At 46.0% G+C, this 16,766-nt stretch overlaps 1 protein-coding gene across 4 annotated transcripts in view; it reads left to right on the top strand.

Moving 5' to 3' along the window:
- The window catches only part of FLNA (filamin A), a 144,247-nt gene that overhangs the window by 95,214 nt on the left and 32,267 nt on the right, over window positions 1-16,766 (top strand). For all 4 annotated transcript variants that reach the window (XM_069748390.1, XM_069748389.1, XM_069748387.1 and 1 more), the window contains exons 4-17: window positions 89-186; window positions 1,173-1,320; window positions 1,394-1,512; window positions 2,188-2,265; window positions 2,367-2,529; window positions 2,914-3,114; window positions 5,181-5,318; window positions 9,615-9,741; window positions 9,836-9,972; window positions 10,488-10,681; window positions 10,798-10,911; window positions 10,995-11,138; window positions 11,219-11,342; window positions 11,701-11,861. In XM_069748390.1, the coding sequence (XP_069604491.1) occupies window positions 89-186; window positions 1,173-1,320; window positions 1,394-1,512; window positions 2,188-2,265; window positions 2,367-2,529; window positions 2,914-3,114; window positions 5,181-5,318; window positions 9,615-9,741; window positions 9,836-9,972; window positions 10,488-10,681; window positions 10,798-10,911; window positions 10,995-11,138; window positions 11,219-11,342; window positions 11,701-11,861 (1,946 nt within the window). The remainder of the gene's footprint in view (window positions 1-88; window positions 187-1,172; window positions 1,321-1,393; window positions 1,513-2,187; window positions 2,266-2,366; window positions 2,530-2,913; window positions 3,115-5,180; window positions 5,319-9,614; window positions 9,742-9,835; window positions 9,973-10,487; window positions 10,682-10,797; window positions 10,912-10,994; window positions 11,139-11,218; window positions 11,343-11,700; window positions 11,862-16,766) is intronic.

Raw genomic sequence — 16,766 nt, 5'->3', positions numbered from 1 at the left:
AAAATGTGTAATTTTTGGGACTGACATCTTAAACTTTTTTTTATTTTTATTTTTTGCCCCATTTTCTTATGCTCACTCTGCCTTCTAGGCCTGTGCCCTGATTGGGACTCTTGGGACACCAGCAAGCCTGTGGACAACGCACGTGAAGCCATGCAGCAGGCCGATGACTGGTTAGGAATTCCTCAGGTAAATGGGAATTGTTTATATGACGCACTGGGCTCTGATAAAATCTTAACCTTTTTTTGGCATATAAGCCAGGAATTCGCCCAGCAGAAGTGCCAAATGTGGTCTTTGGTTGGGCCGGTGCATAATGTCAGCACTTCATTTGTCCATAGAAAAGTGTCTGAAGCTCATACAGTAAAGGGGACACCATAAATGTATACTAATTGTTTTGTCTCTTTATTTTTGACAATGGCATATAGGTTGCAGTAGTCCAGTTGCACACTTTAACAATTTATGCCAACTACTCCAAACGCCATGTTTAAGAGAAATTGTCAGCTGTTTTTTTCAATGTAATCTGGGTGCAGCTTGATGTAGGGGCGGAGACCCTGATTCCATCAGTGTCACTTACTGGGCTGCTTGTAGTTTTAATAAAATCCCAGTTTTTTTATGCTGTAGATGTAGCAGTGGTCAGAATACTGACCTTTATATAACCTACACCCTGATTGGCTGCTTCCTGTGTACATTATCAGCAAGCTGCCAATCAGTGGTAGGGGTGGGTTATGCAGATTAGCCTGACTGGCCTGCACATGATTACTAGTCCAGCAGTGATCTGCTGAAAAACACTAATCCTATTGAAACTACAGCACATAACCTAATAAGTGACACATCCCTCGAATCAGGGGCTCTTACTCTACTCTGCTCAAATTAAATGGCGAAAACCTGCTGACAGACTTCATTAACTCTGTTGCTCTGACACATGCCTAAAGTAGATCTTCCCTGCTTCAGTTTTAAGTCATAAAATGTATAATGGTTAATTATCCCATGTTCTAGAATCCTAAAGTCACTTGACTGACTTTTCGCATCTATACAACTCTTAAAAAAGCAGTAAAGCCACAACCTATATGTATAGTGAAAGATGAACATGTAAATCGAATTGTCACTAAAGTCTAACCTGTCACCTTTTCTCCGAGTCCTCTAGATTGACTTATACATGACTGTATCTTCTACAGGTCATCACCCCTGAGGAAATTGTAGATCCAAATGTAGACGAGCACTCAGTCATGACCTACCTGTCTCAGTTCCCAAAAGCCAAGCTGAAGCCTGGAGCTCCACTCAGACCCAAGCTGAACCCCAAGAAAGCCAGAGCCTATGGGCCAGGTATGTCCTTTTTACAATAAAAAACCTACGTTCTGAGTAGCAGATGTGGTGTAAAATCCATAACTTCATGCAGGTATTGAGCCAACTGGCAACATGGTGAAAAAGCGTGCGGAGTTCACTGTAGAGACCATCAGTGCTGGACTTGGAGAGGTCATTGTTTACGTGGAGGATCCTGCCGGTCACAGAGAAGAGGTAAGAAACTAAAGGAACCGGTCAGCCGATGTATACGGTCTGCCCAGATCTTTGTGTTTAGTGGTTCCCTGAGGAAAGTGCTCAATGTCTCCCTCTTGGCTTCTTCCTACCTTGCACAACTTAACTGTTGGGTGGTGAGAAGCCAGAGGGACCTCATTACTCTTCTCCCACTACCTGGTTCTCCAAACCGTTTTCTGTAAAGTGCTGCTACGGTGTTTTAGAGCAAAGCGGTTGTCTGCAATGCAGGAAGCGGTCTTTATTTCTTGCTGTTCATGGTGTAAGTGCCTTGAATGTGTAGACAGGATTCCCTTTTTCTCTAAAGTGATGTGAAAAAAAAAAAAAATCAAACATCACCTACAACTAGAGATGGGCTGATCAGTTCATGGAACTTTAGTCCACTGGCTAGATAATTGGTTACCAGCTACTGATCAGGAAGCTCGTGAATCTCTACCCTGACATGTGCGTTTGGGCTGGCGCGATGTTATCTGAGCACCATGCTGCAAACATGGCGTCGCTCCAGCTCAGCGAACCACAAACTGCACTGGGTACCCCAGAAGCTAAGATTTATGAGCCTCCTGTGACTACTGACCTGGTCAATGAATCAATCAAAATAGATTCTGCTGACAATCGGGAAACCTTCACGTCCAGTCATGGAGATAATTATTTTTTTTTAAGGCTAAAGTGACTGCCAACAATGACAAGAACAGAACCTTCTCGGTCTACTATATTCCTAAAGTGACTGGTTTACACAAGGTGAGATGTTGCGGGGACTCTGCATCCTCAGCTCTGATATTGATAGATATATTGGTCCACTATAGTAAATGGGTTTTAATGCCGGTCTCCTTCTTTTTCAGGTTACTGTCCTTTTTGCTGGACAGCATATTGCAAAGAGCCCGTTTGAGGTGACTGTGGACAAGTCTCATGGGGATCCAAGTAAAGTCACTGCACAAGGACCTGGTCTGGAGGCCAGCGGAAACATTGCAAACAAATCCACCTACTTCGAGATCTTCACTGCAGGTAAAATGCCTAGTTAATCTTTTATTTATTTTCCTGCAACTTCTGTCCATTGAAGCAGCTTTAGCCTTGGCTCTGACCTGCTGCGTATGACATTGAGCTGTTAATCCTGAAGCCTATTAATCTAGGGCATCTTATTTAAACCAGCTGTCTGCTTTAATAATCCATCTGAGCCCTCCACAATCGCTTCATGATTAAGGCCTGCAGTTTCAAGAAGTCTGGACATGGAATAAGTGGACTGTTAGTTCTACTTCATTCTGCAGAATAGTTATGACAATATGGCGTTTGCATGTTATAAAATTTTTTTTTTTTGCACCACACTTCCTATATATACTCAGTTACCATAGTAAGTGTTAGTCGTATTAACTCTCGGTTGCTTTATTTTAGGTGCTGGTCTTGGAGAGGTAGAAGTGATCATTCAGGACCCAAATGGAAAGCCAGATACCGCAGAAGTGCAGCTAGAGGATAAGGGCAGCAGCACGTACCGCTGCACCTATAAACCCACCTTGGAAGGAGTCTATACAATTTATATCACATTTGGGGGAGTGCAGATTCCAAAAAGCCCCTACACCGTCACAATTGGTGAAGGTGAGAAACTTTCCGCAGGTCAGATCTCTGCATCTAGCCATTTCATGCTCTCTACACACAAGCCCGGTGGCTCCTTTGTTCTGACTTCCTATATTAAACCCTGAAGTCAAGCATTGTGGTTTAGTCGGCTGAAAAAGTTATAATGGTGGTTTCTCCTCAAAAGAAACTATTTCTTAGGATTAAGGTGATCCGCTTATTCCCCTGGGTTGTGCTCCTGGTACCCTAGGCAAAAAAAAACTTTTTAGAGTAAGAAAAGGCTGGCGATCTGAAATCGGAACACTCCTGAAAATCATAGGCCCTAGTAGACCAATTTAATCTACGTAAAGATCCAGAAACTCTATTGTGTAAATGAGTTTTGGGTCTGCCTGGTTATGCCACACATGCAGAAATTGCTGCTCATCTAATCTCGGACAGCCCGACTACTGGAATCTCAACATCCAGACGTTTGAGCCTGGACCAGAAATGGGACTAGCTGGATTGAGATGTAGAAGTCCTCTATATTCTCCAGATACCATACTTTATATCCCTTCCAGGATTATTCATAAAACTGAAAAACCATATACTGCATGTGAATCCAGTCCTAAGGCGTATCTTCGGCTGTGTACAATGGCCACTTAATGTATCTTCTCATTCATGGTACATCTTCATGAGCAGACTTGTTGCAGAAAGTGCATCCACTGCAAAACTTGATGTTTGTTTCTGCAGCCTGCACAGTTTTTGCAATCCGATAAATTAACCTTTTCGTTGCACAAATCTCTGCATGAATTCTGCCAGAAAAGACCATTTTCTCCTATTATGAGTCATTAATGTTTTGTAAGGCCAAATTCATGCATCTGACATATGCCAGGCCTAATACAGACCATGATGCCTGGCTGCTGGTCTCCTGACCTGAAATCAATAGCTGTGTGGGTAAATGAGGCAACGTTCAGGTCAAAAGGCCCAGGACGAGTCCCAGCTTGATTCTGCGATTGGATTGTGGCTTATTAAACTGGCCTATGGCTTCTCTTATGGTCTTCCTGCTACAGTTTTGTGCTGGTATCTTCCACATTTCTTTCTATAAGTGTAAAACAAATGTGCATTCAGTACTGTGACCTTGTACTTAACAGATGGAACATAATCGATGGTGTAAAACTGCCTCCATCGTGTCCTCCTGCATCTTGGGCCTCATTCAGACGTCAAGTGATTTTTCTCATACACTGAAACCTGTCTGCGTTTCATTGGTGTTTGTGATCCTATGATCAGTTTGGTCATGGCCCGTGTTTTTTTTTTTTTTTTCTTGGGTGACCATAAAAATAAACTGAAAAAAGCTTGAGAAACTTCCAAACAGGTCGTGAAAATCACCGCACACAAATGGCATTGAAGTATCTTTTTTTTATTTCCCTTTTTTTATGGACCCATAGACTTGTATTGGCGAGTTTGATCTGAGACTGATCGAAAGCGGACACTTTTCTGTAATTTTATGCATACCACTTGGTCAGCGACAATTATCCATGTGAGCAGCCCCATTGACTACATTCTATCCATTAAAAAAAATAGAACCTGTTCGAAAACCTGACATCTGAATGCGCCCCAAGTTGTAGTCCATTCACTGGCGAGCACCTTGCATTTAAAGCTGTTGCAAACCTTTTCTTAGCCCTGGTTCGGCGCCTCCTTTACCCTGAGCCTGGTTACTTCTGACTTCACACTTCATTTTCTTTCCTTCTCTTTCCCTCATGCCTTCATCTGGGGAAGGTGGTCAGACTGCTGGATCTCTCCTGTCTCTTGCTACATCGTCCTCTGCTAGTTTGGGGGACATGAAAGATTTACGGTATATCTGCATGCAGTGTGCTGGGGTTGTGTGGTACATGGATCTTTAGATTTTTCTTTACGGATTTACATTTTTTTTTTTTTTTTTTTTTTTAAGTTGTAGCCACATCCTGTACAATTGTAACCCTTATTTATTGTGGCGTACAGATTTTATGCAAGTAGGAACGTGTGATCAGAGTGTGTACTTTTTTTTTTTTTTTTTTTTTTTTTTTATTGTAATGTTTTTTCTAAAAATATAAATGTCTCTTCTGATGTTCTAGCTTCAAATCCTAGCGCCTGCCACGCTGTGGGCCGCGGCCTGCAGCCAAAGGGGGTGCGTGTGAAGGAGACTGCAGACTTCAAGGTCTACACCAAAGGAGCCGGAAGTGGAGAACTCAAAGTTGTAATCAAGGGACCAAGTGAGTAAGATGTTGGGACACATGCCGGCCTGTTCCCTCCTATGTTGAAGTTCCTAATCTGCACGGGTAAAACAATGTCTCTGGGGACTGTGTAGAAATGAGGTTCACATCTGGTAAGATGTCCTCTCCTGGCTTGATGCTGTAATGACATGCCGTCCTTTAATCGCTTGGTTCTACAGTCTTTTATGGGAGGTAAGTCCACGTGAGAGCTTCTAGTAGTTCTCATGTCAAGAATTCCTTGGTCTTAACAGCCCATAGTATTTAGCTGTGACCCTTCCTAAATTCCAAGTTTTTTTTTTTTAGTTGGCTGCTGCCTTAGGGCTCCCATGAGAGGAACCCTTCCCATTCCTTTACTGGCCTCTTTCTTAGAGCTTCGGAGGAGGAACATTTTTAATGTGAGCCACATCTATTAAATGGAAATGCCCCTTAGTGACATTTCCATGACTTGACCGGTCTGGCAGCTTATAGTAGGAGGGTTTACTGACTGCAATGACACTTGATGCTACAGATTTCCACAAAATAGGTTTTTAACATTAAAACCAAATTTTTTTTTTTTTTTCAACATGAATCTGTCACCAGGTTTGCTTTCTTATCAGTGAGCACCATACAATGACATATATACTGGCTCTAGTACTTGCTCTTACTAGCTCCTAGCTGTAACATAGTAACATAGTAACATAGTTAGGCCGAAAAAAGACATTTGTCCATCCAGTTCAGCCTATATTCCATCATAATAAATACCCAGATCTACGTCCTTCTACAGAACCTAATAATTGTATGATACAATATTGTTCTGCTCCAGGAAGACATCCAGGCCTCTCTTGAACCCCTCGACTGAGTTCGCCATCACCACCTCCTCAGGCAAGCAATTCCAGATTCTCACTGCCCTAACAGTAAAGAATCCTCTTCTATGTTGGTGGAAAAACCTTCTCTCCTCCAGACGCAAAGAATGCCCCCTTGTGCCCGTCACCTTCCTTGGTATAAACAGATCCTCAGCGAGATATTTGTATTGTCCCCTTATATACTTATACATGGTTATTAGATCGCCCCTCAGTCGTCTTTTTTCTAGACTAAATAATCCTAATTTCGCTAATCTATCTGGGTATTGTAGTTCTCCCATCCCCTTTATTAATTTTGTTGCCCTCCTTTGTACTCTCTCTAGTTCCATTATATCCTTCCTGAGCACCGGTGCCCAAAACTGGACACAGTACTCCATGTGCGGTCTAACTAGGGATTTGTACAGAGGCAGTATAATGCTCTCATCATGTGTATCCAGACCTCTTTTAATGCACCCCATGATCCTGTTTGCCTTGGCAGCTGCTGCCTGGCACTGGCTGCTCCAGGTAAGTTTATCATTAACTAGGATCCCCAAGTCCTTCTCCCTGTCAGATTTACCCAGTGGTTTCCCATTCAGTGTGTAATGGTGACATTGATTCCTTCTTCCCATGTGTATAACCTTACATTTATCATTGTTAAACCTCATCTGCCACCTTTCAGCCCAAGTTTCCAACTTATCCAGATCCATCTGTAGCAGAATACTATCTTCTCTTGTATTAACTGCTTTACATAGTTTTGTATCATCTGCAAATATCGATATTTTACTGTGTAAACCTTCTACCAGATCATTAATGAATATGTTGAAGAGAACAGGTCCCAATACTGACCCCTGCGGTACCCCACTGGTCACAGCGACCCAGTTAGAGACTATACCATTTATAACCACCCTCTGCTTTCTATCACTAAGCCAGTTACTAACCCATTTACACACATTTTCCCCCAGACCAAGCATTCTCATTTTGTGTACCAACCTCTTGTGCGGCACGGTATCAAACGCTTTGGAAAAATCGAGATATACCACGTCCAATGACTCACCGTGGTCCAGTCTATAGCTTACCTCTTCATAAAAACTGATTAGATTGGTTTGACAGGAGCGATTTCTCATAAACCCATGCTGATATGGAGTTAAACAGTTATTCTCATTGAGATAATCCAGAATAACATCCCTCAGAAACCCTTCAAATATTTTACCAACAATAGAGGTTAGACTTACTGGCCTATAATTTCCAGGTTCACTTTTAGAGCCCTTTTTGAATATTGGCACCACATTTGCTATGCGCCAGTCCTGCGGAACAGACCCTGTCGCTATAGAGTCCCTAAAAATAAGAAATAATGGTTTATCTATTACATTACTTAGTTCTCTTAGTACTCGTGGGTGTATGCCATCCGGACCCGGAGATTTATCTATTTTAATCTTATTTAGCCGGTTTCGCACCTCTTCTTGGGTTAGATTGGTGACCCTTAATATAGGGTTTTCATTGTTTCTTGGGATTTCACCTAGCATTTCATTTTCCACCGTGAATACCGTGGAGAAGGTGTTTAATATGTTAGCTTTTTCCTCGTCATCTACAACCATTCTTTCCTCACTATTTTTTAAGGGGCCTACATTTTCAGTTTTTATTCTTTTACTATTGATATAGTTGAAGAACAGTTTGGGATTAGTTTTACTCTCCTTAGCAATGTGCTTCTCTGTTTCCTTTTTGGCAGCTTTAATTAGTTTTTTAGATAAAGTATTTTTCTCCCTATAGTTTTTTAGAGCTTCAATGGTGCCATCCTGCTTTAGTAGTGCAAATGCTTTCTTTTTACTGTTAATTGCCTGTCTTACTTCTTTGTTTAGCCACATTGGGTTTTTCCTATTTCTAGTCCTTTTATTCCCACAAGGTATAAACCGCTTACAGTGCCTATTTAGGATGTTCTTAAACATTTCCCATTTATTATCTGTATTCTCATTTCTGAGGATATTGTCCCAGTCTACCAGATTAAGGGCATCTCTAAGCTGGTCAAACTTTGCCTTCCTAAAGTTCAATGTTTTTGTGACTCCCTGACAAGTCCCCCTAGTGAAAGACAGGTGAAACTGCACAATATTGTGGTCGCTATTTCCTAAATGCCCAACCACCTGCAGATTTGTTATTCTGTCAGGTCTATTAGATAGTATTAGGTCTAAAAGTGCTGCTCCTCTGGTTGGATTCTGCACCAATTGTGAAAGATAATTTTTCTTGGTTATTAGCAGAAACCTGTTGCCTTTATGGGTTTCACAGGTTTCTGTTTCCCAGTTAATATCCGGGTAGTTAAAGTCCCCCATAACCAGTAGTTTTTGCTTTATACTCCCACCCACACCACTGACAACTCTGGCTGCACTGTATAGGAGGAAAGTGTCCAATAGGGGGTGGGGTTTAAAAGAATGGTCATTGAAAGTACTAGCAGGGCTACAGCAAATTATCAAAACTACAGGAAAGAGAAAAATAGGTAACACTGTTGGAATCTGCCCCTACTTTATGGTGGGCTCAAAGCAACAAAAACCTTGTGGAAGTTGAAAGCTGGCACAATCTTTCTTAAGGGGAACCTGTCAACCCCAAAATCGGTGGTGAGGTAAGCTCACCGTCATCAGGGGCTTATCTACAGCATTCTGTAATGCTGTAGATAAGCCCCCGATGTAACCTGAAAGAGGTTAGATTATACCCAGTGGTGGTCCTGCTGTGGTCCAGTCAAATGAGTGTCTCAGGTCCACTCCTGCCCCACCTATCTTCATTTCATGACGTAGTCTTCTGGTCTTCACGCTGCGGCTCTGGCGCAGGCGTACTTTGTCTGCCCTATTGAAGGCAGAGCAAAGTACTGCAGTGCGCAGGCGCCGGGTCTCTTACCTTTCCGGCGCCTGCGCACTGCAGTACTTTGCTCTGCCCTCAACAGGGCAGACAAAGTACGCCTGCGCCGGAGCCGCAGCGTGAAGACCAGAAGACTGTCATGGAATGAAGATGGGAGGCGCTGTTCTGGACCGGAGACACCCATCGGAGCAGGACCGCCCCTGGGTGAGTATAATCTAACCTCTTTCTCCTCTTTCTGGATACATCGGGGGCTTATCTACAGAATGCTGTAGATAAGCCCCTGATGAGTGAGCTTACCTCACCATCGATTTTGGGGGTGACAGGTTCCCTTTACGCTTTCGAACTAAAGTGCATGTACAGGTTTCATGTTGAAAGCATTTTCAAGAGGCTACACAGGGGAACACTGCCATTATGTGGCACAATATTGGTTATTCTACACTTATTACAATAAGCTGCCCACATGTGAGCACTTAGTGCTTGTGCCAGTCATAGTATGGGCACTCTATAAATTCAGACTATCCTAATTGACAATTGCAGTTAATTTCACGAATTACTTAGTTTTCTGCTTTACAATCCTCCATTTTTATTGTTTCCAACTAATTTAGCACCAACTAACTTTGCAAATGTCTTTTTACAGAGGGAACTGAGGAACGTGTTAAGCAGAAGGACTTGGGAGATGGCGTCTATTATTTTGAATACTGTCCAACCACACCTGGAAACTACATAGTCACCATTACATGGGGAGGACAGAACATCCCAAGGAGGTTAGTAATGGAGGTGGTTCTCATGTCTCTTCTGCAGATCTGTACTACTTGGAGCAAATTTTATTTGGATTTTAATAACTTTCTTTATCCTTAGTCCATTTGAGGTTAAGGTCGGCACCGAATGTGGCCAGCAGAAAGTACGAGCATGGGGACCCGGCTTAGAAGGAGGCGTTGTTGGAAAGTCAGCTGACTTTGTTGTGGAAGCGATTGGGGATGATGTGGGCACTCTAGGTAAGTTTATTTAATTTGAGAAATCTATACACTTGCCTGAAAAGGTTTATTGTAATTTTTTTCCATTAAAAAAAATCAATATAGACGTGCAAATAAACTTTGTAAAATCAGAGAAATCTGCATTCTCTACCTGGCCTGATCATTTATTTTCAATTTACTGTCCATAATGGGAAAATCTGTCTTCAGTAAATATTTTATTTGTGAAAGTTTTTAGGAGAAAGAAGCAGACTTCTCTGATATGATGGATTACTAAGTTTATGAAATAAAAATCCAACATTTGCCACTATTTAACTGACACTCTCCTGAATGCCTCGCTGCTCAGTCTCCCTGGTGGTCCCTGCCCATAGTGTTGACCTACTACCGTACAGACCAGTAGTTTATCACTTTTTTTTTTTTTTTTCTTTTTTTTTCTCCCATATAAACAATCCTTTTAAGCACAAGCTCCCAGCAATGACACTCACTACGTCGCATTTATTACCTCCCATATGCTCTTATGTCGAAATTCTTTTCTGCAGGGTTTTCTGTAGAAGGGCCCTCACAAGCCAAGATTGAGTGTGATGATAAAGGTGATGGGTCTTGTGATGTGCGATACTGGCCCCTGGAAGCTGGAGCATACGCTGTACATGTGTTATGTAACAATGAAGATATCAAGCTAAGTCCATTCATGGCAGAGATCAAAGCGGCCCCCAAAGATTTCTATCCAGAGAAGGTAAGAACATTGCCATGTCGATTAGAACTGGTTACAAAGTCCATCCCATTTGAAGGAATGGCTGTGACGTCTGAGTGTTAATGTAATTTTTAAAAAAAAATTTTTTCCCCCTGAAGGTGAAGGCGTATGGCCCCGGTCTGGAGAAGTCTGGACTGTCCATAAATAAACTGGCAGAGTTCACAGTGGATGCCAAGCAAGGAGGGAAGGCTCCCCTTAAAGTGTCCGTGCAGGTAAGAAGTTTTCCTGAACTTGAAAGCTTTCGCCCACCTGCAAATCTTTTTATATCTTGGTTTTTTTTTTTCTTCTGTTTTAGGATTCAGAAGGAAACCCTGTGGACGTTACCACTAAGGATAATGGCAATGGCACCTACAGCTGCAGCTATTTACCAAAGAAGCCATTGAAGCACACAGCCATGATATCCTGGGGTGGCGTGAACATTCCTAATAGTCCTTTCAGGGTAAGTGTAGTAGCCATCCCATCTAATGGGAAACTGAAGTGATGTAGCAGTTCAGATAACAAAATGAATTATTTTTTTAGATGACTATTGGAGCTGGCAGCCACCCCAACAAGGTTAAAGTATATGGACCCGGTGTTGCCAAAACCGGCTTGAAAGCTCATGAACCTACATATTTTACTGTAGACTGTACAGAAGCTGGGCAAGGTGCGTAATTAAAATTTTTTTTTTTTGTTTTCCCTCATTAAATACAACTGTATTTCCTTCGATAAAAATGCGATTCAAGCTGTACATTTAGTGCCAAAAGAAAATGGAATCTGCCTTGTCCTTATTTGCCCCGCAGGGACAATGTCATACATTGTGCCCAGTATATTTGGTGGCCTGCCATGTAATGGTTCTATGCAGCCTCAGTGATACTGATAAGGGGGTCTTATGACAAGTGGTGAGAATTCACTCAGTTAAAAAATGTCAGTCTTTGACCGTTTCCTTCTCCAGCTATGTCATCTACAACGTTCTGCCAAGAATGGAGCTAGCGATTGACTGTCCTGTACTAATCTTTCCTTAGGGGATGTGAGCATTGGAATCAAATGTGCTCCTGGAGTTGTGGGTCCGGCTGAAGCAGACATCGACTTTGACATAATCCGCAATGATAACGACACATTCACAGTGAAATACACCCCACCAGGGGCTGGAAGTTACACAATCATGGTTCTGTTTGCTGGCCAGGTAAATGTCAGACCTGCTGTCAACTGTACATTACTGTCAGGCATCGGATTCTGGACTGAATCATGCTTTTTAACGTATTGATAAAAATTGAGTTTTCAGACACAAGCCAGACTTGTTTCTTGAAAGATACTGCATTGGGTCTGTGTAACAAATTATTTTTTTTACATCTCCAAAAAAGATAATGATGAGCTGATACAGGTCAAGAAACTGAGTCCGAGTACATTTTAAGCTTTTAAAGGGCTTGTCTCGTAGAGCACTGCCGATTGGTATGGTTGTCATCCCTACCCTCACCAGTTACTATTTAATGTGTACCATTAATTAGAGAGAACACTGTAGTTGTCAGCAGCGGCTGCTCCACATTGAGCGTAGCTGTACTGTTCAGCTCATCTTAATGCTTAAGGCCAGAGCTTTAACACATGAGCAGGGGCGTCTGATGCCCACTGACAATGGGGACTCATCTTACAGATAGTTCATCAATAATATATGCCCAGAAAACACACTTAGCAAACAATCATCATGACTTCTCCCAGGATTGTGCCAGAGATCTAGTATACCTATAGAACACGGGCAATCACTTGTAAAATATCTGCATTTGCTAACCTCCCTCTGTCTACCATAGCAAAGATTATTTCTTTATCGCCTCTCATTGGGGGACACAGGAACCATGGGTGTATGCTGCTGCCACTAGGAGGCTGACACTATGCAAATAAAAAAGTTAGCTCCTCCTCTGCAGTGTACACCCCACCGACTGGCATTATACTCTTCAGTTTAGCTTAGTGTCAGTAGGAGGTGGACACGGGTCTTTCATTAGACCCTTATCTACCTCAATGTGCGTCGTTTTTCTTTCAGGTTTCCGGAGGGATACAGGGTGAACAGTCACACCTGTACTCCCACAATACGGACTATGAGTACGGCGTGTACTGCCACCCCGTATCCTCATAGATCCCTCTCCAGGACCAAGATCCTAGCACACCAGCGTGCTCTGAAGTCCGGTCCTGGCTCCGTCCCTCACCCACTCGCCCACCAGAGCCTGTCGGTCGGAGGAGACGAGGACGTCCACCACCAGCTCCTATGGACGTCTGATACCTTCCCAAGGTTAGTAGCAGACGACGTGGGATTTTACTAGGTAAGTATCCTAAAGGGGTTCCCAGGTTTCAGCGCGGGGTCATCGCTGCATTTGCAGCACTTTCCCCGTTCCCTGCGCGGTGGTCCTGTCTGACGCGGCGGTTTTTTTCTGCCAGCCGCGCTACCTTTCCTCCTCAGACAGCACCTTGCCCCACCGCGTTCCTCCAGCGGTCGCCGCTTTTCCTTCAGGCCCCGGCTTTTCCCGGGGCCTGCTTGCGGCACACTCCGGCCTGCAGCCTTTCCCTCGGCGGTCGCCGGCTCCTAATTTAGGCCCCGAGGCCTACTTGCGGTGTACCACCTGCCTGCTACAGCGCTCCCCCCCTCCCCTCTTCTTTTCGGCGGCCTCACAGGCTGCCGCGTCGCTCACCTTCACAGTCAGCCAGCACCGTTGCTTCCGACGGTCGCCGGCTCCTAATTTAGGCCCCGGCTTTTCCGGGGCCTACTCCGGCGACACTTCATCAGCGGCAGCGCTCTCTCTATTTCATGCGGCGGCTGCCGTGCCGCTCCAGCCGGGCAGCGTCTGCGCCGCGGGGGATTTTTCCCGGCGGTCACCGGCTTCTAATTTAGGCCCCGGCTTTTCCCAGGGCCTACATCCGGTGCCGCGCTCCGCCCACTTCCTTTTCATCGGGCGGGCTTTCTCCCGCCCGACAATCTGTACCCTGCTTTTCCCCACCCACCGGCGCCATCTCGCCTGGCTCCGCCCCTTCCTCCACGCCGCTGCTGGACACTCAGGGAGTCAGGGCAGGAGTTTTTCTGCATCGGGCCACGTACCTTCGCGGAGAACTCCGCAGAGCGATCCTTTCTGGGGGCACAGCACACCATCTGCGCCGGAGATCCACAGCATCTTCCTCCAGACCTGCAGCAACTTGGTATCCGTGCTGTTCGTCTACCGTGAGTAGCTCTGCACTGCAGACTGACACCCTCCCCTGCCCCACTGTCCCCTAACTCGCTGGCATTTTCTTCAGACCGCCCAGGATCCCCCGGCCGATCCGCCCGAGATTGATACCCCCATCCCAGGCTGGGCCTCCTCTCTGTCACAATCGGTGGCCGATCTAACTCGGGTGTCTCATACTTTGGTGTCCGTGCTGGATCGGTTACCCCTGCAGATCCCCGCAGTAGCCAGCGGGTCGCAGGAGCCTCCGTCCGAGCCCTCCATTGCTAGCCGCAAAGGGTCCAGACAGGAACGCCGGTCTGAGTCCTCTTCTCGCTACATCTCGCCACTCGGTCCTCCTCTGCGGTCGGCTTCCTCCCGATCCTCCTCCCCTGAGTCAGGCGAGAGGCGTTCTCTGATGCGTCCTCGGAGGATATTTCGGAGCTGGATTCGAACCAAATCGCTACAGTGAGGGATATGGTCCAGAATCTCATTGGAGCGACAAATCTAACTTGTGGCATCAAGGCGTCCTCTACGGAACCCGCAGATCAGGCGGTTTCGTTTAGACGGGCTAAACCACCTCCCAAGTTTTTTTTTTTCGCTCCTCACCCGGAATTTGAGGAAATTATGACCAGAGAAAGAGAGAACCTGACCAGATGCTTTCAGACAGGAAAGCGACTTGGCGTTTTATATCCCTTAGCTCACCGCTAATTGGACGGCTTCTCCTTCGGTGGATCCTCCGGTTTCCAGACTATCCATCAACACGGTCCTCCCACTGTCCGGTGGAGCATCTCTGAAGGATTCTAACGATAGCCTAGAATCTTTCGCGAAGTCAGCCTTTGAAGCGGCGTCAGCCAGTCTTTACCCGGCCTTTGCTTCCACTTGGGTTTCAAAATCCATATCCAAATGGGCCAAACGGCTCAGTCAGGGCATTCTGGACGGGGTTCCTTCCGGACAGCTGGCGGAACTTGCCAACCAGATTCCTCACGCGGGTGTATATCTGGTCTCCGCCTCCCTGGATACCGCGTCTTGTGCGGCTCAGGCGTCCAGCAACGCGGTTGCCATCCGCCGGACCGTTTGGCTTAAGGCCTGGCAGGCGGATTTGTCCTCTAAAAAGTCCCTTACCAGCCTGCCTTTTCAGGAGTCTCGTCCTTTTGGTTCCAAGCTGGACCAAATCATTAAGGACGCTACTGGGGGCACAAGCTCCCTTCTTCCCCAGGCCAAGCCACGTCGCCTCCTCCTAGACGTCAATTTTCGTCGCTTCGCGGCATCAAACTCCCTCTCCCAGCAGCAACAGAGGCCACAGGCACGTCAAGAGAAGAAGGCGGTATCCTTTAGGCCCACTCCTTCCTGGCGTCCTCACTACTCCCAGGGTAGGTCCTCCAGGTCCAGGACTGGAAGAACCACCACGGCCTGACAACCCACCTCCCCGGCTGGGCGGCCGTCTCCTCTTCAGGGACGTCTGGATCTCCTCAGTAGAGGACGCATGGGTCAGGGAAGTTGTATCCTTGGGATACAAGATAGAGTTCATTTCACGACCCCGGGATCGTTTTTTTTCGAATCCCGACCTCCAAGAGATCCCGCTCTAGTTCCGGGTTTCTTTGCAGCCATCGCTTCTCTTCTCAAAGCCGGGGTAATTGTTCCCGTCCCAGAAAAAGAGCGGTTCACAGGTTTCTATTCCAACCTTTTTGTGGTACTGAAAAAAAAAAAAAAGATGGCAGGGTGCGTCCCATTCTGGACCTCAAATTGCAGAACAGGAGAGTTCGTCTGAAGCACTTCAGGATGGAATCCCTTCATTCAGTAATTGCTTCCATGGAGGCTCTGGAATTTCTGTGTTCCATAGATATTCAGGACGCCTACCTCCACCTTCCGATATTCCCGGGACATCACCGATACCTGCGCTTTGCAGTGCTTCAGGAACATTTTCAGTTCGTCGCCCTGCCGTTCGGTCTTGCAACCGCCCCAAGAGTTTTCACGAAGATCTTGGCGGCGCTGATGGCCATTTTGAGGGCCTGGTTCTGTTTCCATACCTCAACGACATCCTCATCAAGGCTTCGTCCTTTTCTCAGGCCCACGAAAGCCTGTCCATCGTTCTCGACACCCTAGCCCGTTTCGGGTGGCTGGTCAACCGGAAGAAGTCCTGCCTTATTCCTTCTCAGTGCTTCATCTTTCTGGGCATGCTCTTCGACACTCGTCAGACGAAGGTCTTCCTTCCCGAAGGCAAGAGATCCATCCTTTGTCAGGACATACGCGTGGTCCAGGGCCCTCGTCTCCCTCCTTCCGATCGGCCATGAAGGTTTTGGGGAGGATGGTAGCAACATTGGAAGCGATTCCCTTCGCCCAATTTCACTTGCGACCTCTTCAGCAAGCCATCCTGTCTCAGTGGAACAGGTCTGTCTTCTCCCTGGGCCGCCCGATCCGACTCTTCTCCCCGGGTCAAATGGTCTCTCAACTGGTGGCTCACGTCATCTCTCGTCTCCCAGGGCAGGTCCTTCCTTCCAGTTCTCTGGCAGGTGGTGACGACGGACGCCAGCCTGCTCGGCTGGGGTGCGGTGTTTCGCCACCTGACTGTACAGGGCCGCTGGTCGGCGCAGGAGGCAACCTTGCCGATCAAGGTCCTCGAGATCCGGGCCATTTTACTGTCCCTTCGTCACTGGGAAAGGATTCTCAGGGGTCTTCCAATCCGAATCCAGACGGACAATGCCACGGCCGTGGCATATGTCAACCATCAAGGGGGGACTCGGAGCTCCTTGGCCGAGGTATCCAAGATCCTTCTCTAGGCAGAGGCATCGGTTCCGGTGATATCCGCAGTGAATATCCCCGGCGTGGACAATTGGTCCGCCGACTTCCTCAGCCGCCAGGGCCTCACGGCAGAGGAATGGTCCTTGCATCCGGAGGTCTTCCATCAG

The sequence above is a fragment of the Ranitomeya imitator genome, chromosome 2 (assembly GCF_032444005.1).
Source record: "Ranitomeya imitator isolate aRanImi1 chromosome 2, aRanImi1.pri, whole genome shotgun sequence".
Lineage (NCBI taxonomy): Eukaryota > Metazoa > Chordata > Amphibia > Anura > Dendrobatidae > Ranitomeya > Ranitomeya imitator.
The sequence above is the reverse complement of the archived record's forward strand: the minus strand, read 5'-3'. Positions and strand labels throughout refer to the sequence as shown.